The sequence below is a fragment of the Podarcis erhardii genome (genome assembly GCF_964252035.2).
Source record: "Podarcis erhardii genome assembly, chromosome: 14".
Classification (NCBI taxonomy): domain Eukaryota; kingdom Metazoa; phylum Chordata; class Lepidosauria; order Squamata; family Lacertidae; genus Podarcis; species Podarcis erhardii.
In genome coordinates this window covers 45,655,688-45,681,600 of record NC_138503.1, presented here as the reverse complement: position 1 = coordinate 45,681,600, position 25,913 = coordinate 45,655,688, and the positions used below count along the sequence as shown (strand labels likewise).

Below are 25,913 nucleotides of genomic sequence, written 5' to 3'. Positions count from 1 at the left end.
TGCTCCTTTCTATATATAGGGTGCCTACATTCTGCATGGACTGGTTTCATGGCAACATGTGCAAATGGCTTGAGATACCTATTAGGTCCACAAATATAGCATATTTTTAACACAAAAAACAGTGACAATTTGTTGTTGTCAAAGGACAGCTGGACATATAAAGGGCCCATTACCTTCAGTAGCTTAGGGCCTCATCAAACCTAAGTCCGGCCCTGCTTGGAGCACAGTCTTGCAAGCCAGCTTCTACCTCCCTCTCAATCCTGCTTCTCTTGGTTTCAGGAAGGGCCGATGATTCACTCTGGAGCTGTCATCGCAGCTGGCATATCTCAAGGACGGTCAACTTCTCTGAAGAGAGACTTCAAGGTTCGTTTCCTACAAGTGGGTTGCTTGCGCTGGGTTTCCAGCCCCTGCAGGCCAGGACCTCCTCACTGAGTGGTGGCTGCCGCTGTCTCTCATAGCCCTGATCCTGGTAGCAGATGTTGGAGATGCCAGGGGGCAGGTATGAGGCCTGCCTGTCTCCCACTTCTCAAGCTTAAAGCATTTGTACCCCACCCGTTAACCAAATGGGCATACCCAGGTTGCAGAACCTGCGTCGCAGAAGAGTCTCGGCCCTCTAGCATGAAACTGCATAAACAGACATAGCATGCGAGGAAAAAGGGATGGGGAGGGAAGAGGGGAGTAGCAAGTTCAGACTCCCGTTTTTAACATTACAGTTCTTTTGGCAGAGTTGCCTAGTTCTGCCTGTGCAGATGCTGACTGCCTGGGAGAGCAACCAGACCAACACAGGCCTCCCATCAGATCTGTGAGCAGAGCAGGTGACATTGTCTGGACCAAGAGGAAGGCAGTTGTCGCTGCCACGCTCATGGCCAGAAACAATAACAATGTGAAAAAACTTTATGGAATAATTCAAAACATCAAAACTAGCAAAGTGAAGTCTCTGAAAGTTTATGAATAGATATAATGAAAAATACTCTGGAATAGTGCTCATGGGATTATGTGACTAGAGTTGACTACATAATCGCATGAGCACTGTTCCAGAGTATTTTTCATTATATCTATTCGAAAACAGATTGGTTAATGAAGAAATTATATATCTTTCTACTTACAAGTGTTGAACTAATCGGCTGATGAATAATTCAGCGAAACAGTAGTTGTTATCTGGAAACACTGTTCAGCAGAGTTCAGAGTTGGACATCAGAATTGGACATTTGCTGATTATACAAAGCTTCACAGCTTGCTCTCCGCCAGGGAAAGTCTGGCACAGCGATTCATTTAAGGACTTTCAGAGACTTCAGTTTGTTAGTTTTGATGTTTTGAATTATTCCATAAAGTTTTTCACATTCTTATTGTTTCTGGCCATCGTCTTGCTTTTGATATTGCTGACTGATATTTTGCAGCACAGGGGTTGGTTTGTTTACACACTCATTTCCTTGGACAGCTGACCTAATGGCCGTTGGAACCATTGCAGGAAGGGGTTTGATGCAGTTGCCCTCCTCCCTCACCAAAGTTGCTTCGCAGTCCTGGCCTGGGCCGTCTTGGCAAGCTAGCATCCTGCACAGTACACAAAGGAAGCTGCTGGTGGTCTTTGTGGTTGGCTCATTCATTTGGGGGGGGGCACTGCTTGAGTTACTTAGGGATTGCAGAGCATCCAGGGCTTTTTGAGCTTGTGTGTATTAAGACACCCATTCCCAAGTTCTAATCCATTCCGGGGCTGTGTTTTCTTTAGATCTTTGAATATTTCCGGAGGGACACGGAGAAGCGGGATTTCGTCTCCGCCGGAGCTGCTGCTGGCGTTTCGGCTGCCTTTGGGGCTCCTGTCGGTAAAGCGCCTCCCCCCCCCCCCACGGGCAGAACTGGAAAGTTGTTTGCTGCACGTCATTAGTATTTTTGATGACAATTAGCATCATTGCTATTCCTGTTACTGGTTGCTTTGTCCAAGCGTCTCAGAGCGTCTGTGTCTTCTGGCAAAACCGTTTACTGCAATCCATTATGAGCCATGGTGATAACTGTGGTGATAATGATGCTAATACTAGAGATGGTCATAATATTAATACAGTAAGCATGCAGCTTTCTCTTGCTTTACTTGTGCGACTGCAACCTTATGTGGGCGGGGGAAATGAATAAATAAATGGGGAGCCAGGGAAACTCTAGGACCCTGTTAGAGCCTCGCGCCTCCTTCCCAAAGCCCAGCGCCTCGTTATCTAGGTTTAAGAAGGCACCCCCCCACACCGATTGTTGTTGTTGTTTAGTTGTTGTTGTTTAGTTGTTTAGTTGTGTCCGACTCTCATGACTCCCTGGACCAGAGCACGCCAGGCACTCCTGTCTTCCACTGCCTCCCGCAGTTTGGTCAGGCTCATGCTGGTAGCTTCGAGAACACTGTCCAACCATCTCGTCCTCTGTCATCCCCTTCTCTTTCCCAACATCAGGGTCTTTTCCAGGGAGTCTTCTCTTCTCATGAGGTGGCCAAAGTATTGGAGCCTCAGCTTCAGGATCTGTCCTTCCAGTGAGCACTCAGGGCTGATTTCCTTCAGAATGGAGAGGTTTGATCTTCTTGCAGTCCATGGGACTCTCAAGAGTCTCCTCCAGCACCAGAATTCAAAAGCATCAATTCTTCAGCGACCAGCCTTCTTTTATGGTCCAGCTCTCACTTCCATACATCACTACTGGGAAAACCATGGTTTTTCCCTCCGATTACGCAGCCATAAGTTGTTGTTGTCATTGTTGTCGTTAATTGTATGCTGCCCTATACCTGCAGATCACAGGGTGTTTCACAAAATAAAATTACAATATAAAAACCACAAAATACATAATAAATATAATAACAGAAACAACCAATACAGTGGTACCTCTGGTTGCAAACGGGATCCGTTCCAGTGGCCCGTTCGCAACCCGAAAAGAACACAACCCGTGTCTGCACACGCGTGGGTCGCGATCCGCCGCTTCTGTGCATGCACGTGACGTCATATTGCGCATCTGCGCATGCATGAGTGGCGAAACCCAGATGTAACCCTTTCTGGTACTTCTGGGTCGCCAAAGGATGCAACCTGAAAATGCTCAACCTGAAGCAAACGTAACATGAGGTATGACTGTAATCTATTTAAAAGGGCACCAGATGTCGATCAGCCAAAGGCCTGGTTAATGTTTTCGCGGGGTGCCTAAAGGTGTACAATGAAGGCACCAGGCAGACCTCCCTCCCTGGGGAGAGCATTCCTCAGACGGGGAGCCACCGCAGAGAAGGCCCCGTTCTGAATCCACGCCTGGTGTCCCTACCTTGATCTGGTCAGCTCCTGCCTCTGAGCGGACAAGCCAAGTCTCACCGGCTCTGCCTTTCCCTTCCACCAGGTGGCGTCCTGTTCAGCTTGGAGGAAGGCGCATCCTTTTGGAACCAGTTCCTGACCTGGAGGATTGTGAGTCTGGAGCGCTGGGGGAGCTTTTCGAGCAGGGAGGGGGGAGGGGGGGACTGAAAGGCGAGTCCTCGGCGGACAGACCGACTCTGGGCATGCTCCTCACTGCTCCCCCCCCTTCTCTCTGTGTAGTTCTTTGCCTCCATGATCTCCACCTTTACCCTGAACTCCATCCTGAGCATTTACAAAGGGAATCCTTGGGACCTGTCCAGCCCTGGACTCATCAACTTTGGCCGGTTTGACTCCGAGGTAAAAGGCAACACCTGTTCGAAGCTTCGCTGCCTCCTCTTCCTCCTCTGGCCTCCACACATGAATTCTCTACATAACCAGAGAAGGAGTGGAGAGAATTATTATTTATTTATTTATTTATTTATTTATTTATTTATACCCCGCCCATCTCTGGGCGGCTTCCAACAGAATATTAAAATACAATTACCCATTAAACATTAAAAGCTTCCCTAAACAGGGCTGCCTTCAGATGTCTTCTAAAAGTCTGGTAGTTGTTTTTCTCTTTGACGTCTGGTGGGAGGGCGCTCCACAGGGCGGGTGCCACTACCGAGAAGGCCCTCTGCCTGGTTCCCTGTAAGAAGTCGAAATGAGGGATACAAATGTAAAGGAAGATTATTGTTATTAAATTGAAAACTGAAAATATATATATATATATATATATATATATATATATATATATATGGGGTATTGTCACCTTCCTGAAACTCTGGAGAGCTGCTGCCAGTCAGTGTAGGCTAAGTGGCACCAATGGGCTCGCGTCAGCGTAAGGCAGCTTCCTATGTTCCCAATAGCTCATTTGGTAGAGCACTAGGCTCTTAACCTCAGGGTTGTGGGTTTGAGTCCCATCCTCCGGCAAAAAGATTCCTGCATTGCAGGGGGTTGGTCTAGATGACCCTTGGGTTCCTTCCAGCTCTATGATTCTATGATATTGTGAAAACATGGTGGCGCAGTAGAAGGCAGTCCCGTCCTTGAGTTGCATTACTGCTGTCACAGTTTCCAGAGCTCACACCTGCTTTCTTTCTTCCTTTGCAGAAGATGGGATACACTTTTCAAGAAATCCCAATCTTCATATTCATGGGAGTGGTGGGTAAGCAACACGATAATGTGACTTCCCTGTTTGTGCATCGCTCCCTTCTGCAGATGTTACTCTGAGGCTGGGGGTGTGTGCATGTGGGTCTTGTCTGTCCCCCCCACCCCCCATTTTTTAAAAAAAGAATTAAGTTCCACCAGTAATGCATGCCTGACATGCAGCAGCAAATCTGTCATGGTTGATGGCTAGAAAGGAGCTGTGTCTGTTATCAGCCCAAAGGCCATTTTTGTGCATGCAGTCCTTTATCCATGCCTGCCTTTTCACAGGGCAAAACTCCTCTGCACTCTGTTGACTCCACAATCCTCTGCATTTCTGCAGAGATTCCAGCATCTGGCAAAGAACTTAATTCCTTAATACCTCAGCCCCTGCACTCAATAAAGAATTTTCCTCTGTGGAACTGGGGGGATTTCCTGGCTTACTGTGAGCCCCAGAAGAAGGGGAGATGGAGGGGGAAAGCCATGACCCTATGTCTGGGGTGGGCGTAGGATTTTCCTGATCTAACAGCAGAGTGGAAATGTAGAGGATATCCTTTGCAAAACTGTTCTCCACCTTGTCTTCATCCCAGTCAGATGCATCATTTCCACACAGCTGCCCCAAAGAGAAAGTTATGGGATTTCTGCAACCTCCACTGCTAATTTTCTCCGTCCTGATTTGTGTGGTTTTGAGCGGCTGGTTCTCTGACTCCGTCAAGGCCTATTGTCAGGTGTTTTTCTTCTTCCTGGCTGCAGGTGGAGTTCTCGGAGCCATGTTCAACGCCTTGAACTACTGGCTGACGATGTTCCGAATCAGGTAAAAACCCTGGCAGAAGGCAACCCGGAATATGTTGTTGTTTAGTCGTGTCCGACTCTTCGTGACCCCTGGACCAGAGCACACCAGGCACTCCTGTCTTCCATTGCTTCCCGCAGTTTGGTCAGACTCATGTTTGTAGCTTCGAGAACACTGTCCAACCATCTCGTCCTCTGTCGTCCCCTTCTCCTTGTGCCCTCCATCTTTCCCAACATCAGGGTCTTTTCCAGGGAGTCTTCTCTTCTCATGAGGTGGCCAAAGTATTGGAACCTCAGCTTCAGGATCTGTCCTTCCAGTGAGCACTCAGGGCTGGTTTCCTTAAGAATGGATACATTTGTTCTTCTTGCAGTCCATGGGACTCTCAAGAGTCTCCTCCAGCACCATAATTCAAAAGCATCAATTCTTCGGTGATCAGCCTTCTTTATGGTCCAGCTCTCACTTCCATACATCACTACTGGGAAAACCATGGCTTTAACCTGAAATATAACAAGCAGCAAACTTCAGACCCAGGGCAAGGACTGGAGTAAAACCCATTGCAGAATGGCTCAACCCAACTGCTGCACATACAACAATGGATGCCTCTTTAAAAGGCTTTGCATTTCAGCTTTTGACAGCGCCGGGCCCTGCCTTTTGAAACAGGGTTCGGAGCTTAGCTCCATTCACAGGCGTCGCTGAGCTGAGCCACCCAGAATTTGGCTGAACCAGCATTTCAGAGCCTGCTTCACATTCCTGCCTGGGTGTTTGTTTGAGCCGGAAACCTGCGATAGTACTTTTCGTTTGTGTTCTTCTTTTTTTATAAAGTCTGGCACACTTCTGCCTTTGTCAGGCCTCTGCTTATTTCCCCAGATGGCTTCCCTTTTGGGGCGAGGGTTGCTTTTACGGGAGCAAATGAGCTCAGCTCTGCAGCCGCCCACCTCGCTGGAAAGCAGCCAGGTCTGGAGAAAGGCCATCTTAATTTTTAGCTAAAGGAAATAACCGAAGTCCCTGGGCAGGAACTCCTTTTTAGGACTTACAGTTCTGGGACTGTGTGGGGTGTGTGTGTGTGTGTGTGTGTATGTGTAGGTAGGTACCTGCTGGAAACAGATGGAATGAATCACAGGCTGCCACTCATCTCCTTAACTCAGTTTTATTTTTATTATTGCATTTGCATCTCAACTCTCCTCCAAGGAGCTCCAGGTGAGATGCGCACACCTCTCCCCCCTTATTTAATCCCCAGAACAACCCTGTGAGGTTTGTTAGGCTGAGGGTCAGTGACTGGCCCCAAGGTCACCTAGTGACTGATGGAGGATGCTCCTATCTCGCCAGTCTCGAAGCAAGATCCAGTTGGCTTCCATATTTGGAATTGGAAAATAATAATTTAATATTTATACCCCACCCATCTGACTGGGCCTCCCCAGCCACTCTGGGCGGCTTCCAACCAAATATCAAAAACAATACAGCGTCAGACATTAAAAACTTCCCTAAACAGGGCTGCCTTCAGGTGTCTTTTAAAAGTGAAATAGTTGTTTATTACCTTGACATCTGCTGGGAGGGCATTCCACAGGTTCCCTGTAACCTCACTTCTCGCAGCGAGGGAACAGCCAGAAGGCCATCAGTGCTGGATATTAGTGTCTGGGCTGGATGATGGGAGAAGGGGCTGCCATCTTGTCCGTTGCTTCAGGTGGCAAAATGCATTGGGCCGGCCTTGCTCCCTAACCCCTTGTGTTTTTTCTTTTCTTCAAACTCCCCAGGTATATCCACCGGCCGTGCCTGCAAGTCATCGAGGCCATGCTGGTGGGCGCTGTGACAGCGGCTGTGGCCTTTGTCATGATCTACACCTCGGCAGACTGCCAGCCCCTGCAAGGCAGCGGCATGGCCTACTCGCTCCAGGTGGGAAACGAGCGACAGAGGGGGACTGTGGGAGCCAGCTGCCTCCCAGAATGGATGACTTTGGCAACGGGGGCTTGAGGCAGGAGAGAAGTGGAGGCAGGTCCGTTAGGCACCTTCTCACCAAGTTCAGTCTTCCGTCAACCAGATCCCACATGCCTCTCCCCCCCCCCTCTCTCTCTCTCTTCTTTTTTTTTTTTAGAATAATATTTATTCAGGTTTTAAAACATTAGAAAAAAAAGAAGAAAACACAATACAGAAAAACAAGACATTTCCAAGAAAAAATGCAAAAAATAAAAAAGCAAAAAAGCAAAAACAGATAAAAAGGAAAAAATAATAATTAGAAAATACCCGTATTTTTCACTCTATAACACGCACCCGACCATAACACGCACATAGTTTTTAGAGGAGGAAAACAAGAAAAAAAATATTCTAAACGAAACAGCGGATGTATGATTTTTGTGGTTCATGCTGTGGCCACAGACATGTGATCTGACGGTGAGTTTGGGGTAGCCCAATGCAAAAATCCTGAGGATCCATGTGGATCCATGCTTTGTAACCACATTTTTGCACCACTGCGGCCCCAGGCAACAGTGGATGCGTGATTTTTTTGGTGCAAGCTGTAGCCATGGACATGCTATGTGATCTGATGGTGAATTTGGGGTGACCCAGTGCAAAAATCCTGAGGATCCATGTGGATCCGTGCTTTGTAACCATGTTTTAAGTGGGGAGGGAAGGAAAAGCACTCGAGGGACAAGGAACACGCGTGGGGTGGGTGGAGAAGGATGCTGTTAATAATGCAGAAGAGGGGTATAAGAGGAGAAGGCTCCTCTCCTCTCCTGCTTTGCTCCTTTAAGGAAAGCAGGCTCTCTGTCCCTCTCTCCTCTGTCCCTCTCTTCTCCCGCTTTGCTGTTTCAAAGCGAGCCACGGAGGAGGGAAGGAAGGGGAACCATGGATCCTCTGCTCATGACTGCAGCAGATCCCCCCGCCATCCGTAGGCATTCGCTCCATAACATGCACAGACATTTCCCCTGACTTTCAAGGAGGAAAAAAGTGAGTGTTATGGTGCAAAAAATACGGTACATACAATCAAAACAGAAAAAAAACAAGTTAAACCTTTACATAATTTTCTTTCTATGACTTATTTCCTTGACCTCCTCACACCTCCCCTCTTTGTTTTCTAGTTCAAATAGATATTTCAGCAAATCCTTCATCTTTATTTTTATCCTAATAATTTATCTTAATATACTGTAATTTTCCATTCTCTCTTTCACCAATTAGCCATCCACTTTTACTTTATTTAATCTTATTTCTCCCCACATGCCTCTCTCTTTGCTCACAAAAAGGAAATGAGTTTCCTTCAGCTTCGTCTCAACACTGTGCCCTTAAAGCACTTTCTTTCCCTCAAAGGATTTTGGGGATTGTGAGTTTTTTTAATAATAATAATAATTTATTTATACTTTGCCTTCCCCGGCCAGAGCCGGGCTCAGAACAGCTAACACCAGTAAAATTACAGTAAAAACATAATAGGAAAAAAAACCACCAATTTAAAATGCAGGTTAAAATGCAATTTAAAATGCAGCCTCATTTTAATAGTAGCCCATAGATCAAAACCATAAGGGTCAGACTGAGTCCAAACCAAAGGCCAGGCGGAACAGCTCTGTCTTGCAGGCCCTGTGGAAAGATGTCAAGTCCCGCAGGGCCCTGGTCTCTTGTGACAGAGCGTTCCACCAAATCGGGGCCAGTACTGAAAAGGCCCTGGCCCTAGTTAAGGGTCTCTGAGAGCGGTAACTCTGCGAGGGGCAAACTACAGTATCCAGAATTCTCTGAAGGCAAAAATGTCTTCCGGATGTGTTTTCAAGGTGCAATGTGTACACACGACTTCAGCCTTCCCCTTGTAGAGCTCGACAGGAAGATGGCGGATAATACCAGAATTAGTCATCTGCTGCTGTTGTTTTCTGTGGCTCCCCCTGCTGTCCGTCTCCCTGCTTTCAGCCCAATGGGAGCTAGCCACTGTTGGTGAGATGCCGGGCGCATCCAGCTGGCAAAGTTGCGCAGCCGCTGCCCCCGGCAGTGAGCCCAAGTTTGCATGTAGCTTTGGCAAGCAAGACTTTACCTCTCTGGCATCATGCAGAGAAGCTTTTGAAAATGTGTGTGCGTGTTTGGGGCATGGGGGAACGGCTCTTCCTTTCATAAGTGAGCAGCGCTTTTACAAGAGAACAGCAGGCTGGTACACACATTTGCGATTTGATAACACCCCTGGGCTTATTTGCAAGCCCTTCTCAAGCCAAATCTCTGAGCTGTTCCCTGCCCCAGATGTTAAACGGCTCAGGACCGCAATACCTCAAGGACTGCCTCTTTCCATATGAACCTACCCGGACCCTGAGATCATCTTCTGAGGCCCTCCTTTGTGTGCCTCTTCCTCGAGAGGTCTGGAGGGTGGCAACACGAGAATGGGCCCTCTCTGCAGTGGCTCCCTGTCTGTGGAATGCTCTCCCCAGGGAAGTTCGCCTGGCACCTTCATTATACACCCTTAGGCGCCAGGCAAAAATGTTCCTTTTCAACCAGGCCTTTAGTTGTTCTGTTTGACATCCTACACCCTTTTAAAATGTGGCTCTTGGGGGGGGGGTTGTTATTGGGTTGTTGTTTTTATTCTGATTATATATGTTGTGATCTTTTCTGTGAACCGCCCTGAGACCTCGGGGTATAGGGTTGTATAATGATGATGATGGGAAGCAGGTGGCGCTGTGGGTTAAACCGCAGAGCTTAGGGCTTGCCAATCAGAAGGTCGGTGGTTCGAATCCCCGCGACGGGGTGAGCTCCCGTTGTTCAGTCCCAGCTCCTGCCAACCTAGCAGTTCGAAAGCACAAAGTGCAAGTAGATAAATAGGTACCGTTCCGGCGGGAAGGTAAACGGTGTTTCCGTGCACTGCTCTGGTTTGCCAGAAGTAGCTTAGACCTGGAAGCTGTACGCCGGCTCCCTTGGCCAGTAAAGCGAGATGAGCGCCGCAACCCCAGAGTTGGCCACGACTGGACCTAATGGTCAGAGGTCCCTTTACCTTTAATGATGATGATGATAATAATTGAATCCAGTGCTCGTAAAGCAGTTATATAATGGAACAGTGGCCTGTGGTGTTGGACCCCCGCTTCTTTTTCCTTTTCCTTTTCCTTTCCTTTGTTTCTTTTTCTTTTTACTGCGCCTGCAATAACACGACTTCTCCTCTCCCCGCCAGCTCTTCTGTCCTGATGGCGAATACAACTCTATGGCTGCCGCCTTCTTCAACACGCCAGAGAAGAGTGTCGTCCGCCTTTTTCATGACCCCCCAGGTTGGTTGCTCCCCAACTAGCAGCGTCCAACCATCGCCAGTCGATGGGGGGACGTGTTCTTCCTGATATTCTAAAGCACGGTTGGCTAGCTCCTGTCTCGGGGGGCCTAACTCCAGCTCCACGACCAGCAAATCTTATTCCCCCCTCCCAACAAGACCCCACTAATTTTGGTGACAGCATGTTTAGATAGATAGACAGACAAACAATAATTATCTATCATCTATCTTCTGAGCACAGTCTTTTCCCCCAAATTATTTTTATTGGTTTTCCAAATTTTTACAAAACAAACCAAATTACCTAATTGAATGCAATTTCTTTTTTTAAAAAATCAGGTTTCCTGCTCCTGTTGCAAACATATGTCCATCTTTTCCTCCTGTAGCCACACCAACTCTTCATTAATATCCATTTCATCCTTCACTTCTTGTCCATTCCTATAGCCACCCCTTTTACAGTCTTTATGAGTCAAAACCAGCACTTTGAATTGGGCCTGGAAATTTATGTGATTTACCTGAATTACTGTGAATTGTTTTGGGGGTTTTTTGTATTCGAGGTGTGTTTAATTTGCTTTTAAATTGTATTATTTCCCAACCTGCCTGGCCCTTCCTTGCACGCATCCGAAGAAGGAGAGCTCTCTCCAGCTCTGTGGGAGATGCAACTTGTTCCATCACTTAATCTGCTCCCACAGTTAATGAGTCTCTTCTCCTTCCTCCCGCCCCCTCCAAACGTTTAGCCTAAATGTGCATTCCTGAAATCTAAAACGGGACGGCAGGGGGCTTGCAACAGTCCTTGGCTTTCCTCCTTTCTAAAGGCTTTACCTGATGTTCCTGTGGCAGAGGAGCCGGATGAAGGAATTGAATTTTCTTTTCACAGTACCCTAGAGCCCAGCCTGGGATTTGTTCCCAAGTCCATGATTTGTTTTGCTGCACACAATGTTTTAATTAGGAAAGGCACATAGAGCCGCCCTAGCAAGTATTATGACAGGGAAGGTTAGGGTGATTTGGACCTGTTTTAGATGTATTGTGATACAGTCGTACCTCCATTCGACTTCCAAAACGTTCAGAAACCAAAGCGCGGCTTCTGATTGGCTGCAGGAAACTCCTGCAGCCAATCGGAAGCCACGCCGGACGTTCAGCTTGCGAAAATCATTCGAAAACCAGAACACTCACTTCCGGGTTTCAAACGTTTGGAAGCTGATTTGTTCAGGAGCCAAGGCATTTGAGATCCAAGATATGACTGTATTTTATGCATTGTGACTTGCAGTTATTTTTTATTGATCGTAGTTCAGTAATTATTGTAACTGTTAAGAGTGGATTTCTGTTTAAGTATTATTTGTCGATGTTTTGAGAGTTAATGTCATTGTGTTTCCCAAACTTGGACTACAGTTCCCATAACCCCTGACCACTGGTCCTACAACTCACTGATGGGAGTTGTAGTCCAAAACCAGCTAGAGACCCATGTTTGGGAAACATGGCTTTAACCTAATTTTTGGAACCAGGAAAAACCCAAAGATGGCTCTTGAGACCTGTTTTTTTGAGGGGATAAAAATGCATCCCCCTGTAATAAAGTGGGAGCAGCCTGCCCCATTGTTGAGCAAATCTTGCTGCTGGTTCCAGGTTGTGGGGAGTTATGCCCTTTGCTCTCCCTCTTAGGCACGTACGACCCCATGACTTTGGGCCTGTTCACCCTGATGTACTTCTTCCTTGCTTGCTGGACCTACGGGCTAACCGTTTCAGCAGGCGTCTTCATCCCCTCCCTGCTGATCGGGGCCGCCTGGGGCCGCCTGTTTGGCATCTCTCTCTCCTACATGACCAGCGGCTGGGTAAGTTGCCCTGACCTTGTGGTCTCCATCCTCTCTCCCCACCCGCCCACTCCATTACGGTCCGAAGAACCTTTGCTGAAAACAAGCCCCTGGTTTTCACGGATGGGAAGGGAGCTGGGGAGACAGAGGGCATTTGATGTTAGCCAGGAAGTAGAAGTGGAAGCCTTTCAGCTCCGAGGGCCTTCCAGCTGTTCCCTCACTGTGAGAAGTGAGGTTACAGGGAACCAGGCAAAGCGTCTTCTCAGTAGTGGTCGTCGTCTTCTTATCTGGCGATCCCTCGTAGCCAAGTAAGATTGTCTTCCATGAACACAGTCTTAAAAGTGAGTCCGTAAGTGACTGTGGAGGCTGATTCTGGATCCACACGTCCTTCCACAGTGGGGACAGAGGTTTCCAGGCGGGAGTTAATCACGGTGAGGGTTTGCCAAGTGTGCTTTCCCCTTTCCTCCTGAGTTTGAGTGTCTTCAAAGCACCTTTGGCAAAGGCTGTTCTCCAATCGGAGCGCTCGCAGGCCAGTGTTTCCCGGTTGCCGGTGTTTACACTACATTTTTTGAGAGAGTCTTTGAACCCCTTTTGTTCGCCACCAGCAATTACGATTTCCATTTTTAAATTCGCAATAGAGCAGTTTCAGCAGTGGCGCCCGCCCCGTGGAATGCCCTCCCATCAGATGTCAAGCCGATAAACAACTACAGTGGTGCCTCGCAAGACGAAATTAATCCGTTTCGTGAGGCTCTTCGTATAGCGGTTTTTTCATTTTGCGAAGCAAGCCCATTGACAGCGGATTAGCGCTGTTAGCGGTTTAGCGGCTTTTAGCGATCAGCTGTTAAGCGGCTTATCGGCTTAGGAAAAGGGGGGGAAAAGGGGAAAAAATGTTCAGTTTCTATTAATTGATTCTCATGAAAACTTACAGATTCTGGCTTCACACAATTAACTCAAGTCAGTGTCAATTTGCTCTTGGCAGAAAGCCAAGGTCTGCTTGACCTAGAAAGTACTTACTCTGATTGGTTAACGACCAGCACTCAACTCTGTTTTCTAGGAATGCTAGTACGTTTGGGGTGTGGTGTGTTAGGAGTAGGAGTGCTGTGTAAGGTTAAGAGAGAGAGAGAGAGAGAGAGAGAAAGGATTTATTTTACTTTGTTTTGTGTGCAGAAACTCTGCTGGTTTCTTTTCCTTTTAATAAATCCTGTAAATAGTTATTCTGAGTCTAGCTGACTAGTCATTTCCACCTCAACTAGCTTCTTCGCTGTGCAGGAAAACTCTGCTACGTTTGGGCTAAAGCCATTAGAGCTATGCCTGACACTTCAAAGTTCCATGAAAAAACCAGCAGGAACTCGCAAGACATTTTCGTCTTGCGAAGCAAGCCCATAGGGAAATTCATTTTGCGAAGCGCCTCCAAAACGGAAAGCCCTTTCGTCTAGCGGGTTTTCCGTCTTGCGAGGCGTTGGTCTTGCGGGGTACCACTGTATCTGACTTTCAGAAGACATTCTGAAGGCAGCCCTGTACAGAGAGAGTGGTTTTTTTTAATGCTTGAGGCTTTGTTGTGTTTTTAATATTTTGTTGGGAGCCGCCCACAGTGGTTGGGGCAACCCAGTCAGGTGGGCGGCAAGCCAGCCTTCTTCCCCTAGGGGTTCCCCAGCTGGTGCCCCCCTCCCTGTCCCCTGCATCCAGTCTGTCCATGACACCTAATCGTCCCCTTGGCCTACAGATCCACCACCACCAGTGTATGCAAGTAATAATAAATAATATTTTTTTATTTATACTCTGCCCTTCCCGGTTCAGAAAACCGGGCTCAGGGCAGCTAACAACAAATTTAAAACACTTAATTGATGCAACAAAAAACAGCATAAAATGCAGTATAAAACGTGAATAACAATAAATTCAGAATTCAAAAATCAGTTTAGGGGGGAAATCCATCCAATAAACATTAGATGATCCCCAGGGCTAGCTTGCTAAGTTAGTCCTATTTGGGCCAGCGAGGAGACCAGGGGAGAATTAGCTGTGGGATCCCAGAGCGGATAATCTTTGTAAAAAGAGGAGAGGGAGGGAAGGAAGGGGAATAAAAGATCAGGCTAAGTTTAAATTGAAAGCCAGGCGGAATAGCTCTGTCTTACAGGCCCTGCGGAAGGAAGTTAAATCCTGCAGGGCCCTGGTCTCATGGGACAGAGCATTCCACCAGGTTGGAGCCATCACTGAGAAGGCCCTGGCCCTGGTGGAGGATAATTTGGACTTCTTTAGGGCCCGGGACCGCTAAACTATGATTATTCATGGACCTTAAGGTCCTCTGCGGGGCATACCAGGAGAGGTGGTCCCGTAAGTACGAGGGCCCTAAGCCACAAAGGGCTTTAAAGGTCAAAACCAGCATCTTAAACCTTACTCAATACTCCACCAGGAGCCAGTGCAACTGGTAAAGCACTGGGTGAATAAGCTCCCATGGCAGAGACCCTGTGAAGAGCCTCGCTGCAGCATTCTGCACCTGCTGGACTTTCTGGGACAGTTTCAAGGGCAGCCCCACGTAGAGTGAATTACAGTAGTCAAGCATGGGGGTGACCGTCGCATGGATCACTGTGGCCAGGTCGGGGTGGGAAAGGAAAGTAGGGGGCAGATGCCATGCCCCAGTTTGTTACTGCTGTTCACGGTGTGAAAGGTCCATTTCTCCAGTGAATGGGGAGGGAGGTGGCCTGAAGCTGAGACCCTCCGACCTCCTGCTTAGTCCCACTATCCCTGAGCATTGACTGTTCCTTTCTCTTACGTTGGGGCTTTCAGATCTGGGCCGACCCAGGGAAGTATGCCTTGATGGGAGCCGCGGCACAGCTGGGTGAGTGATACACATCTGGGGCAGGGAGGAGAAGGGAGTGCAGCTTATTGGGAAGTGGGGAGGTGGGTCTTGCCCCAGTGGGACGGTGCAGGTTAGGCTTTAAGCCTTTAACCAAACTTTCTTTCCTAGGCCCCGTCTGCACCATGCGTTTAAGCATCCTCATCTTGCTTTAAACAATCATGGCTCCTTCTGCAAATACAGTGGTGCCTCGCAAGACGAAAATAATTTGTTCCGTGAGTCTCTTCGTCTTGCGGTTTTCTCGTCTTGCGGTTTTTTCGTCTAGCGGCTAAGCGGCTATTAGTGGCTTAGTGGCTTAGAAAAAGGGGGGGAAAGGGGAAAGACTCACAAGACGTTTTCGTCTTGCAAAGCAAGCCCATAGGGAAATTCGTCTTGCAAAGCGCCTCGAAAAACGGAAGACCCTTTCGTCTAGCGGGTTTTTCGTCTTGCGAGTCATTCGTCTTGCGGGGCACCACTGTAATAATAATAACCCTGGGAGTTATGGCTTATAAAGGGATGCTTTATTAGAAGAATCCTCACAAACCTGTAATTTCCAAGATTGGTTTAACACTCAGCTCCTCTACCCAGGGAACTCTGAGACATCTGAAGGCAGCCCTGTATAGGGAAGTTTTTAATGTTTGATGTGTTTTAAATATTTTGTTGGGAGCCACCCAGAGTGGCTGGGGCAACCAATGCATATTAATAATGAAATGAAATTATATCATATTACCGTATTGTTCCATGTATGAAACGTCCGCGTGTATAAGACGACTATTTTTTGAGCCCAAAATTAAGAAATAAATTTATTTATATATTTAATTGCAACATTCCGTGTATAAGTCAGCCCCCAATTTTAAACTTAAAAAATTTGGGGGGGAGACAGTCTTATACATGGAATAATACAGTAGATTAGATTAGATTAGATTAGATTAGATTATAATGAGCTAAATCTGCTTTGTGTCTATTTAGCACAAGGATGAGAAACCTCTGGCCTTCCTGCCATTGGACTACAACACCCATCATCCTTGACCATTGGCCACACTGACTGGGGCCGATGGGAGCTGGAGTCCAACCAGCTTTCTCACTGCTGGTTTAGCCGTTCAGTCTTTTTTTTTTTTTTTTAACCTTTTCAGAAAGGGGTTCAGCTTGGTCCTGCTCTTTTAAAACGGATATGGCACTAATTAAAGGTTTGCTCTGAGGAAGGACAGTAGCTCAGTATAAATAAAAAACCCATGTATTGCATTATTTTGTAGGTCACAGCAGCACAAGGGGAGCTAATGAAATTTAAAGCAGATAACAGGAACCACTCCTCACTGTTTGAAATTAGAAATCAATAACATTAAATAATAATTGGATTCATAAAATCAAAACATATTCCTGTTGAAACATAAAACACATTAAGGCATGTTCTTAAAATAGCACACATTACTTACTGATTTGTGGGCATCTACCTGCCTCGAGGGGACACGGGTGGCGCTGTGGGTTAAACCACAGAGCCTAGGGCTTGCCGATCAGAAGGTCAGCGGGTCGAATCCCCGCAACGGGGCAAGCTCCCGTTGCTCAGTCCCTGCTCCTGCCAACCTAGCAGTTCGAAAGCACGTCAAAGTGCAAGTAGATAAATAGGTACCGCTCCGGCGGGAAGGTAAACGGCGTTTCCCTGCGTTGCTCTGGTTCGCCAGAAGCGGCTAAGTCATGCTGGCCACATGACCCGGAAGCTGTACGCCGGCTCCCTCAGCCAATAAAGCGAGATGAGCGCCGCAACCCCAGAGTCGGCCACAACTGGACCTAACGGTCAGGAGTCCCTTTACCTTTACCTGCCTCAAGAGACAGTGGAGCCAAACCACTGCATTAGTGGGTGCAAGGCTGGACAGTGCCTATTGAGGTCCTGGGCCCATTCTCATGTTGCCACCCTCCGGACCTCTTGAGGAGGAGGCACACGAAGAAGGGTCTCAGAGGATGATCTCAGGGTCTGGGTTGGTTCATATGGGGAGAGGCCATCCTTGAGGTCCAACCCAGTCTTGTCTTCCTAGGGGGCATTGTGAGGATGACGCTCAGCCTGACGGTTATCATGATGGAGGCGACAGGCAACGTCACCTACGGCTTCCCAATCATGCTGGTGCTGATGACGGCCAAGATTGTGGGGGATTATTTTGTCGAGGTGAGGGTCTGCCTGCGGCTGTTGATTGTGTCGGCCACCTAGAACCTCCCTCTCCAGGGGGACTCTATCATGGAACACCAGTTGCTGGGGAGCAGAATTGCCTCCGTGTCCTGCAGGTGGGCTTTGTGGAGGCCTGGTTGCCTTGGAAAAAGGGTTTCTGGGCTAGATTCCCCTGCCTTGGTCCGACCCAGCAGGGCTGTTCTTGTGACCCAGAGGACAGGACAGGCCTGGAGGTTTTGTATATTCCAGGTTTCGTTCTGTATGGCACTGCTTGGCTCAGCGGTTGGTTGGTTAGCCCGGGGGAAAGGCCGGGTATAATTCTTAACAAATGAATTCTGCCCCAGGAAAGGCCAAACTCTGTGAACCAGCTATTGTATTAACAAGCCCCCTTTTATAAAACACCCCCTATTTTGGGGGACTCAGATTTAAGAAAATGGGGGAGGGATGCCCAGAGTTGTTGAACTTTTGGGGGGGAGGATTGCCCACAGTTTCTGAGCTTTTTTGGGGGGGGGGGATGCCCAGAGTTTTTGAGCTTTTCTGGCTGCAACCAATCGCCCAGTCCCTCAGTGTACTGCCCGTGTATAAGACGAGCCCTGTTTTTAAACATTTTTTTTGAGTAGTAAAATCTCATCTTATATATTGAAAAGTACGGTAAATCCCGGCACACTTACATCTCTTGATGTGGGAAGAAAAAGCTCTCAGAAATTCTGCTACCTTCCTAGGCTGACAAGCCTCATCTGACACTCAGATCTTAAGTTCTAGAAACTTATTTAAAAAAACAAACTCCTTTAAATTTTAAAGTGCAAACTCAAGAGTTATCAAAAGTAGAGTTAGAACAAAGAGAGGTGTTTGCATTTCTTCAGGACATGTAATCATTATAATTGATTTCATGTCATACTTTTTCCATAGCTGTCGAAACACCACTGTATCTTGATACTCCTTACCACAGCCTTCCAAAGTTCGAGCAGTGTGGCTCGACAGAGACACTGGGCTGGTGCCCTTAAGGCGTGATGCTGCCCCGATTTCTCTGGGACTCTCACCTGCTGTCTCCCACCAGGTTTCAGGGTGCATTGGGCTTCTCTAGCGAGCAGCCCTGAATTTAGGTTCAGCATCTCTCATTGCTGCAACACGTTAAGGAGTACTTGGAGCCAGTGCCGGATTTATGTATAAGCTAAACAAGCTATAGCTTAGGACCCCTCTCTCTTGGGGGGTCCCCCAAAAAATTAAAGGGAAAAAAAACTGGGTGTACATTTCCAAAATATAAGATAAAAAGGAAATAAAATAAAACCTACATACAGCAACAGTGTTTTGTGTTGTGTAGGCTCCTATGATGTAAGTAATGGGCCCCGCGTGATAGCCTGCTCCCTAAATATCACTGGTTTGCTCATTTCTATATAAAGGGTGCCTATGTTCTGCATGGACTGGTTGCATGGCAACATGTGCAAATGACTTTAGATACCTATTAGGTCCATAAATTACCATATAGCATATATTCAACACAAAACAACGACAATTTGTTGTAGGCAAAGGGCAGCTGGACATATAAAGGGCCCCATTACCGTTGGTAGCTTAGGGCCTCATCACACCTCAATCTGGCCCTGGGTAAGGGTCACAGCCATCGCTCTGCCACTTTAACCTCTAGCTCCGCAAACCAGGAACATTATGCCTGCAGTAGACTACCCACTAGGCAATGCAGCCTTCAGGCTGGGAAGGTTTCCTCAGCCCTGCTGTACATATTACCGTATTGGCCTGAATATAAGCCACACTGTTTTACCAAATTCCAACCGTGAAAAGTTAAAGTGCAGCTTAAATTCGCAAACTTACAAAAATGGGCTTTTACAATATTGCTGCTCAAACAGACATACGGTAAAACGGAACAAAAAAAAATGTTTTATTGTCAAATTGCAAGCTTAAGACTGTTTATCCCATTTGCGGATCCTCTCTGGTACCCGTAGGATTTGTTGTTGACAAAGGACAGCTGGGCATATAAAGGGCCCCATTACCTTCAGAAGCTTAGGGCCTCATCAGACCTAAATCTGGCCCTCCCACCAGATGTGCCCCAGCTCACAGTTTCTTCTCTTTCCAGGGTTTGTATGACATGCACATCCAGCTTCAGAGTGTCCCGTTCCTGCACTGGGAAGCCCCTGTCACATCCCACTCATTTACCGCCAGGTAAGCTAACAGGATCAGGCCGCAGCAGGGTTTGTACGGGTTCTCGGTGTATGGAAAAACCCGCAAGTGCTGCTGGTGGTTTTACTGTTCTTAAATATATCATCCCACCCTACACCAGCAGCAGGGTGGCAACGATTTAAAATCCAGCGTTGAAACAAATAACAATCGCAGGAATCAAGTCCCGAAAGCATGCAACCTGAACCCGACCCTGACAAATTGAGGGAGACCTCATTCTTTGTATGTTTTAATCTAGGAAGTTGCCTTATAGCAAGTGAGAACATTGGACCATTAAACTCACTGAGCTTTCAGGCGGGGGATCTTTTCCCAGCCCTGCCTGGGGATGGTGGGAACTGAACCTAGGACCTTATGAGTGCAAGGCATGAGCTCTTAAGACCTTCCTGCAACAGCAAAGCAAGATGCTAGTCTTCATGACGATGAACAAAGGGGCTTGTTTAAAGAGGGAGTGTAGGGGGCCGAGTCAAAAGGCCAGGGTAACAGAGCTGCGTCTTCAGCATTATCCAAAAGCTGTGTACCGGAGAAGCCAGGTGCGCCTCTTTGTGTGTGGAAGGAAATTCCACAGCTAAGGGGGCCACCACAGAGAAGGCCTCACAGCCCACACTCCTCCGCTGTTTGGGCTTTTAACTCTGTGTGTTCTTTCGTTTTTCCCCCCTCTGCAGAGAAGTGATGAGCACCCCGGTGACCTCCCTCCGAAGGATTGAGAAAGTGGGCGTCATTGTGGACATCCTCAGCGATACGTCGTCCAACCACAACGGGTTCCCTGTGGTGGAGAGCATTCCAGGCAGCGATCAGGTAGGGCAGAGGGAACTGACTTGGGTGCCTGTTTCTTGGAGAAAGGGCCATGCCTCAGCAGAGGGCACCTGATTCTCATGTAGTTGGTTCCAGGTCCAGTCTCCAGGTAGGGATGGAAAAAAACCCCAGTTTGACACCTTTGGAAGGCCATTGTTGCCTGCCAGTGTCGACAGTATTGGGCTAGATGGAACAAAGGTCCGGCTAAGGCAGCCTCCTACATTTTTTAAGGCCCACTTGCGGAACTTGAGTAAAATGTGTACATGTGTTCATAAGATGTATTAGGCATTGTCTTATTTATTACATATATGCACTGCCATTGTGTGGTGGCGCTGTGGGTTAAACCACAAAGCCTAGGACTTGCTGATCAGAAGGTCGGTGGTTTGAATCCCCGTGACAGTGTGAACTCCCATTGCTCGGTCCCTGCTCCTGCCAACCTAGCAGTTCGAAAGCACGTCAAAGCGCAAGTAGATAAATAGGTACCGCTCTGGTGGGAAGGTAAACGGCGTTTCTGTGCGCTGCTCTGGTTCACCAGAAGCGGCTTAGTCATGCTGGCCACATGACCTGGAAGCTGTACGCCGGCTCCCTCAGCCAATAAAGCGAGATGAGCGTCGCAACCCCAGAGTCGGTCACGACTGGACCTAATGGTCAGGGGTCCCTTTAGCTTTACCTTTTATTGTCTCCCAAGGAGCTCAGTGTCCCATTTTAATCTCCCAACAGCCCTGTGTGGTAGGTTAGGCTGAGAGATGGTGATGGGCCCAAGGTCATACACCCAGTGAGCTTCATGGCTGGCTGGCTGGATTCTAACCCTGGTCTCCCAGGTTGTAATGTATTACTCTAACCCCTGCACTACACTGCCTTGCGAAAACAAGCCCCTTCTTTTAGTATCTGTCTCGTGCGCCCACCAGGGCAAGGTAATGACTCTTCAATTTTTTGAGGCACAGGCAGGGTTTGAACCCGTGATCTTTGATTTACCAAATTGATGCCTTACCACTTGCCCATCGCTCGTACAGCGTACTTCCTGGTTTATAATTTTGAGGGAAGAAAACCGCAAAATGACAACAAACTAATTCTGAAATAAGCTCCAGGGGAAACAATAGCAGCAGCCCAGATGTTTAAATGCCTGGTTGTCCTTCCTGGTGTCTAAAATCATGGGGAAAGGATGAATGGGGAATTGTTGGGGCGGAGAGAGTTCTACACATGAGTAACCCCACTGATAGCCTCTCTCCTTGCAGGCAGCGGGACTGCGAGGCCTGATCCTGCGCTCCCAGCTGATTGTTCTCCTGAAGCACAAGGTGAGGGCCACAGCTCAGTCACAGAGCATTTCCTCTGGCACGTTTCAGTTTCTTTTGCTGTTAACTTTAATGTTTTTAACGACTATTACCGGTAATTTAAATATATCTCGGAAGCCGCTTGGAGTTCTTCCCTATAATCAAGGGGTATATAAATTTGGTTAAATAAAAACAAACAAACAAAGCACCGCAGGGAATGGGGAACCTGGTCCCCCTCCAGATGTTGTTGGACTACAATTCCCATCAGCACCAGGCAGCGTGGTCAGGATGATGGGAGGTGTAGTCCAGCAACATCTGGATTGGGGCGCAGGTTCCCCACTCCTGCTCTGCTGCCAGACCGGTTGGATTCTCTGGGTTGTATGTGACTTAAAGGCACTGCATGAGCAAAGCGATTCTTCTGCTTGTGGTGGCGGAGCTCCCCCCTTTCCTCTGCACACCCCTCAACCCATCTACTCTTGGGGTTCCCCCCAACCCTCCAGAACAGATGGGGGGTGTGATGTGGGGAGGCAGAAGGGAATATCCAGTGTGCAAACAGAAGTCGCAAGAACATAAGGCAGCCTTTCTCAACCTGGGGGTCCCCAGATGGTGTTGAACTACAACTCCCATCACCCCTAGCTAGCAAGGCCAGAGCTCAGGGATGATGGGAGTTGTAGTCCAACAACATCTGGGGACCCACAGGTTGAGAACTGCTGACGTAAGGGGAGCCCTGTGGAACCTTTAAAGCCCTATACGGCCTAGGACCCTCGTACCTATGGGACCACCTCTCCTGGTATGTCCCACAGAGGAACTTACGGTCTGCAAATAAAAACATCTTGAAGATCCCAGGCCACAGAGAGGTTAGGCTGGCCTCAACTAGAGCCAGGGCCTTTTCGGCCGCGGCTCCAATCTGGTGGAACGCTCTGTCACAAGAGACCAGGGCCCTGCGGGACTTGACATCTTTCCGCAGGACCTGCAAGACAGAGCTGTTCCACCAGGCCTTTGGTCAGGGCGCAGCCTGACCCCCCTCCTCTGGCAATCTGCACAGAATTTTGCTTATTGGTTGCCATAAATTTGATTTTAATTAATTTTTACAATGAAATGTTTTTAGAATCGTTGGATTATTTTGATTGTTGTTAGCCGCCCTGAGCCCAGCTTCGGCTGGGGAGGGCGGGATATAAATAAAATTTATTATTATTATTATTATCTGGCCCAAGAGCTCACCTAGTCCAGCATCCTGATCTCACTGTGGTCGACGAGATGCCTGTGGGAAACCCCCGAAGACAAGGGCCCTCTCTTCTGCGGTTCCCAGCAAGCAATAGTTAGAAGAATTGCTGCCTCCGATTATGGAAACAGAGCATTAGCAATGATGGGCAGTAGGCTTCCATGGATGTGCCCAGTTTGTTCTTGTTCTTATGTATTTTTGGTGTTTTTATCTTGCCTTTTTATGGAGTGCACAGCCCCAAGATCTATGGACGGTATGCAAGTTTAAATAATAATAATAATAATAATAATAATAATAATAATAATAATAATATAAAAAACCCATCCACGTTGGTGGCCATCACTGTCTCCCTGCGAGAGAGCGTCCCGTAGCTGTAACAACAACAAACAACAACAATTTTATTAAAATTGTATACCACCGTTTATCCGTAGATCTCAGGGCAGTTCACAGCATAAAATTACAATATAAAAAAAAACACAAAATGCATAATAAAAAAAGACTAAAAACAAACAAATAAGCCCCTCTCCCGCAATACATTGACATAGAATCATAGAATCATAGAATCATAGAGTTGGAAGAGACCACAAGGGCCATCGAGTCCAACCCCCTGCCAAGCAGGAAACACCATCAGAGCACTCCTGACATATGGTTGTCAAGGGACATCCGATGCCCCTTTTTAAATCAGCCCGAGGCCAGGCTGAAGAGGAACGTTTTCGCCTAATCCAACATTTGGTTTCAAGTCGTGGTGCGGTTGGAGTCAACCCTCTCTGCAGGATGGGAGGGACCCCCAGGGAAGAGGGCAGCAAGCAGGGGCTAGCGGGCATCCCCGTCCGTTTGCCCCGTGCCCCACCACCACCATGCCTGACTCCTTCTAGGTCTTTGTGGAGAGAGCTAACCTGTCCCTGGTGCAGCGGCGGCTGAAGCTGAAGGACTTCCGGGACGCCTACCCCCGCTTCCCCCCCATCCAGTCGATCCACGTCTCCCAGGACGAGCGCGAGTGCATGATGGACCTGACCGAATTCATGAACCCCTCGCCTTACACCGTGCCCTTGGTAGGACCGGGTTGGGGGCGGCAACGTCTATTACTTTGCAGGCATTTTGAGAGAGAGAGGGATGCTGCTGGTGACGAGGGCTTCCTCGTCCCATAACAGCATCCTGGGTTGTTTCCATTTTGCAGGCGGCAACGTCTATTACTTTGCAGGCATTTTGAGAGAGAGAGGGATGCTGCTGGTGACGAGGGCTTCCTCGTCCCATAACAGCATCCTGGGTTGTTTCCATTTTACTGGGGCGGGGTGGGGGAACTCATTGCCTTCCTCTTGTCTAATACGATTTCCCCCGTTTGCAGGAAGCCACCCTAACGAGGGTTTACAAGTTGTTCCGGGCCCTGGGCTTGCGCCACCTCGTGGTGGTGGATAATCATAACCAGGTGAGTCAGGGGCTGGACTGAGGAGGAATGGTAGAGGCCTCTTCTTCTGAACCTTCCCAAGAACAGGAGAACAGTATAGATTTAGAACAGTGGTTTGCAGAAGGGCATAGTTCAGAGGCTGCAGAGGGGAGAAGCTGGGAAATACTGGGAGAGGAACAGCAGGAAGAAGAAGAAACAGCAGGGGAGAGGAAGCTGACAGACTCAGTGTCCTTGGAGAGCATTCCTGACCACCACCCCACCCCCTCCCAGGACCAGGCGGGCATTGAGGGTAGTAGAAGAGAAGGCTCAGAGGCAGAAAGCTCAGATTAGCTATCGCAGGGATGACGTAGAATAGGAGAGATGGAGGGGGTGGGACTTTATTTGGAGCAATGTCATTATTTCAGGGAGGCTGCATTCCTTTGTATCTCTCTGTGAACTGTGGAATAAATTACTTGGTAAGAACTCCTCTTGTTTATCTCCTTGCTGGCTGACACCAGGGGAGGGATCAGATTCCCTGAAGCCTGACACCCAGTGGCAGAGCTCACTTTTTGCATGGGGAGGGTCCCAGGTTTGAGTCCCTGTATCTCCAGGTAGGGTTGGGGAAGACCCTCTCTGTTGGGGATCCTGGACAGCTGGGCTAGATAGACCAGTAGTCTGACCCAAGTATTAATGTAGCCTTTTGTCTTCTTTACATTTTTTACATTATTATTATTATTATTATTATTATTATTATTATTATTATTTCCTAATGAATTGATTACAGTGGATACTTGGGTTGCGAACGTGATCCGTGCGGGAAGCACGTTCGCAACCCACAGCTGTGTGTCTGCGCATGTGCGGGTTGCGATTCGGCGCTTCTGTGCTTGCGCAAAGCGTGATCGCTGAAGCCCGGAAGTAACCCGTTTCAGTACTTCCGGGTTTTGGCGGTCCGTAACCTGAAAAAACACAACCTGAAACATCTGTAACCTGAGGTATGACTGTATTAGTTTCATTTTATCCCACCTTTTCTCAGAACCAGAATTCAAGGCAACTCACAGAAGTTTAAAACAAACGCAGATAGAATCTTAGCAGCGTAGAGTTGGAAGGGAGCCCCAAGGGTCCTCTAGTCCAGCCCCCATGCAGTGCAGGAGGACCTGTATGGGGATCGAACCCACAACCTTGGCATGATCATCACCGCGCTCTAACCAAGTGATCTGGGCAGCTAGCTAAGCACATATAACACATATAAACATAGAAAAGATAATGGCTAAAGGGTAAACTGTAATGGAATGTAAATGCAAATTTATTAAAACACTGATAGCAGAAACAGACAGACAAACGAAAAGCCGTTTTCTAAAAGGCAGTCAGTTCCCAAAAGCCTGTTGGAATAACAGTCTTCACCTGCCAGGGGAAAGACAGCAAGGAGGGAGACAGTCTAGCTCAGGCTTCCTCAAACTTGGCCCTCCAGATGTTTTGAGACTACAGTTCCCATCATCCCTGACCACTTGTCCTGCTAGCTAGGGATCATGGGAGTTGTATGCCAAAAACTTCTGGAGAGCTGACTTTGTGGAAGCCTGGTCTAGCTTCTCCAGGGAGGGAGTTCCAAAGTCTGGGAGCAGACTCCCATCAGCCTCAGCAAGCATGGTCACCTGTCAGGGAGAATGAGTCCAGCAGCTTCTGAAGCACCTCCACATTTGGGTACCTCTGGGCTAGAAGCACCTCTTAGGTGGCACTGTGGTCTAAACCACCGAGCCTCTTGGGCTTGCTGATCAGAATGTTGGCACTTCGAA

The 25,913-nt window shown here is 48.0% G+C and overlaps 1 protein-coding gene across 1 annotated transcript in view; it reads left to right on the top strand.

The window, feature by feature from the left end:
* Positions 1-25,913, top strand: part of CLCN7 (chloride voltage-gated channel 7) — a 42,429-nt gene that overhangs the window by 13,923 nt on the left and 2,593 nt on the right. Inside the window, exons 9-24 of the mRNA XM_081839694.1 lie at positions 280-363; positions 1,727-1,820; positions 3,343-3,407; positions 3,537-3,653; positions 4,446-4,500; positions 5,232-5,292; positions 7,020-7,158; positions 10,388-10,481; positions 12,131-12,300; positions 15,061-15,112; positions 17,140-17,267; positions 19,354-19,439; positions 20,117-20,249; positions 21,482-21,541; positions 23,615-23,791; positions 24,085-24,165. Of these exons, the coding sequence (XP_081695820.1) occupies positions 280-363; positions 1,727-1,820; positions 3,343-3,407; positions 3,537-3,653; positions 4,446-4,500; positions 5,232-5,292; positions 7,020-7,158; positions 10,388-10,481; positions 12,131-12,300; positions 15,061-15,112; positions 17,140-17,267; positions 19,354-19,439; positions 20,117-20,249; positions 21,482-21,541; positions 23,615-23,791; positions 24,085-24,165 (1,596 nt within the window). The remainder of the gene's footprint in view (positions 1-279; positions 364-1,726; positions 1,821-3,342; positions 3,408-3,536; positions 3,654-4,445; positions 4,501-5,231; positions 5,293-7,019; positions 7,159-10,387; positions 10,482-12,130; positions 12,301-15,060; positions 15,113-17,139; positions 17,268-19,353; positions 19,440-20,116; positions 20,250-21,481; positions 21,542-23,614; positions 23,792-24,084; positions 24,166-25,913) is intronic.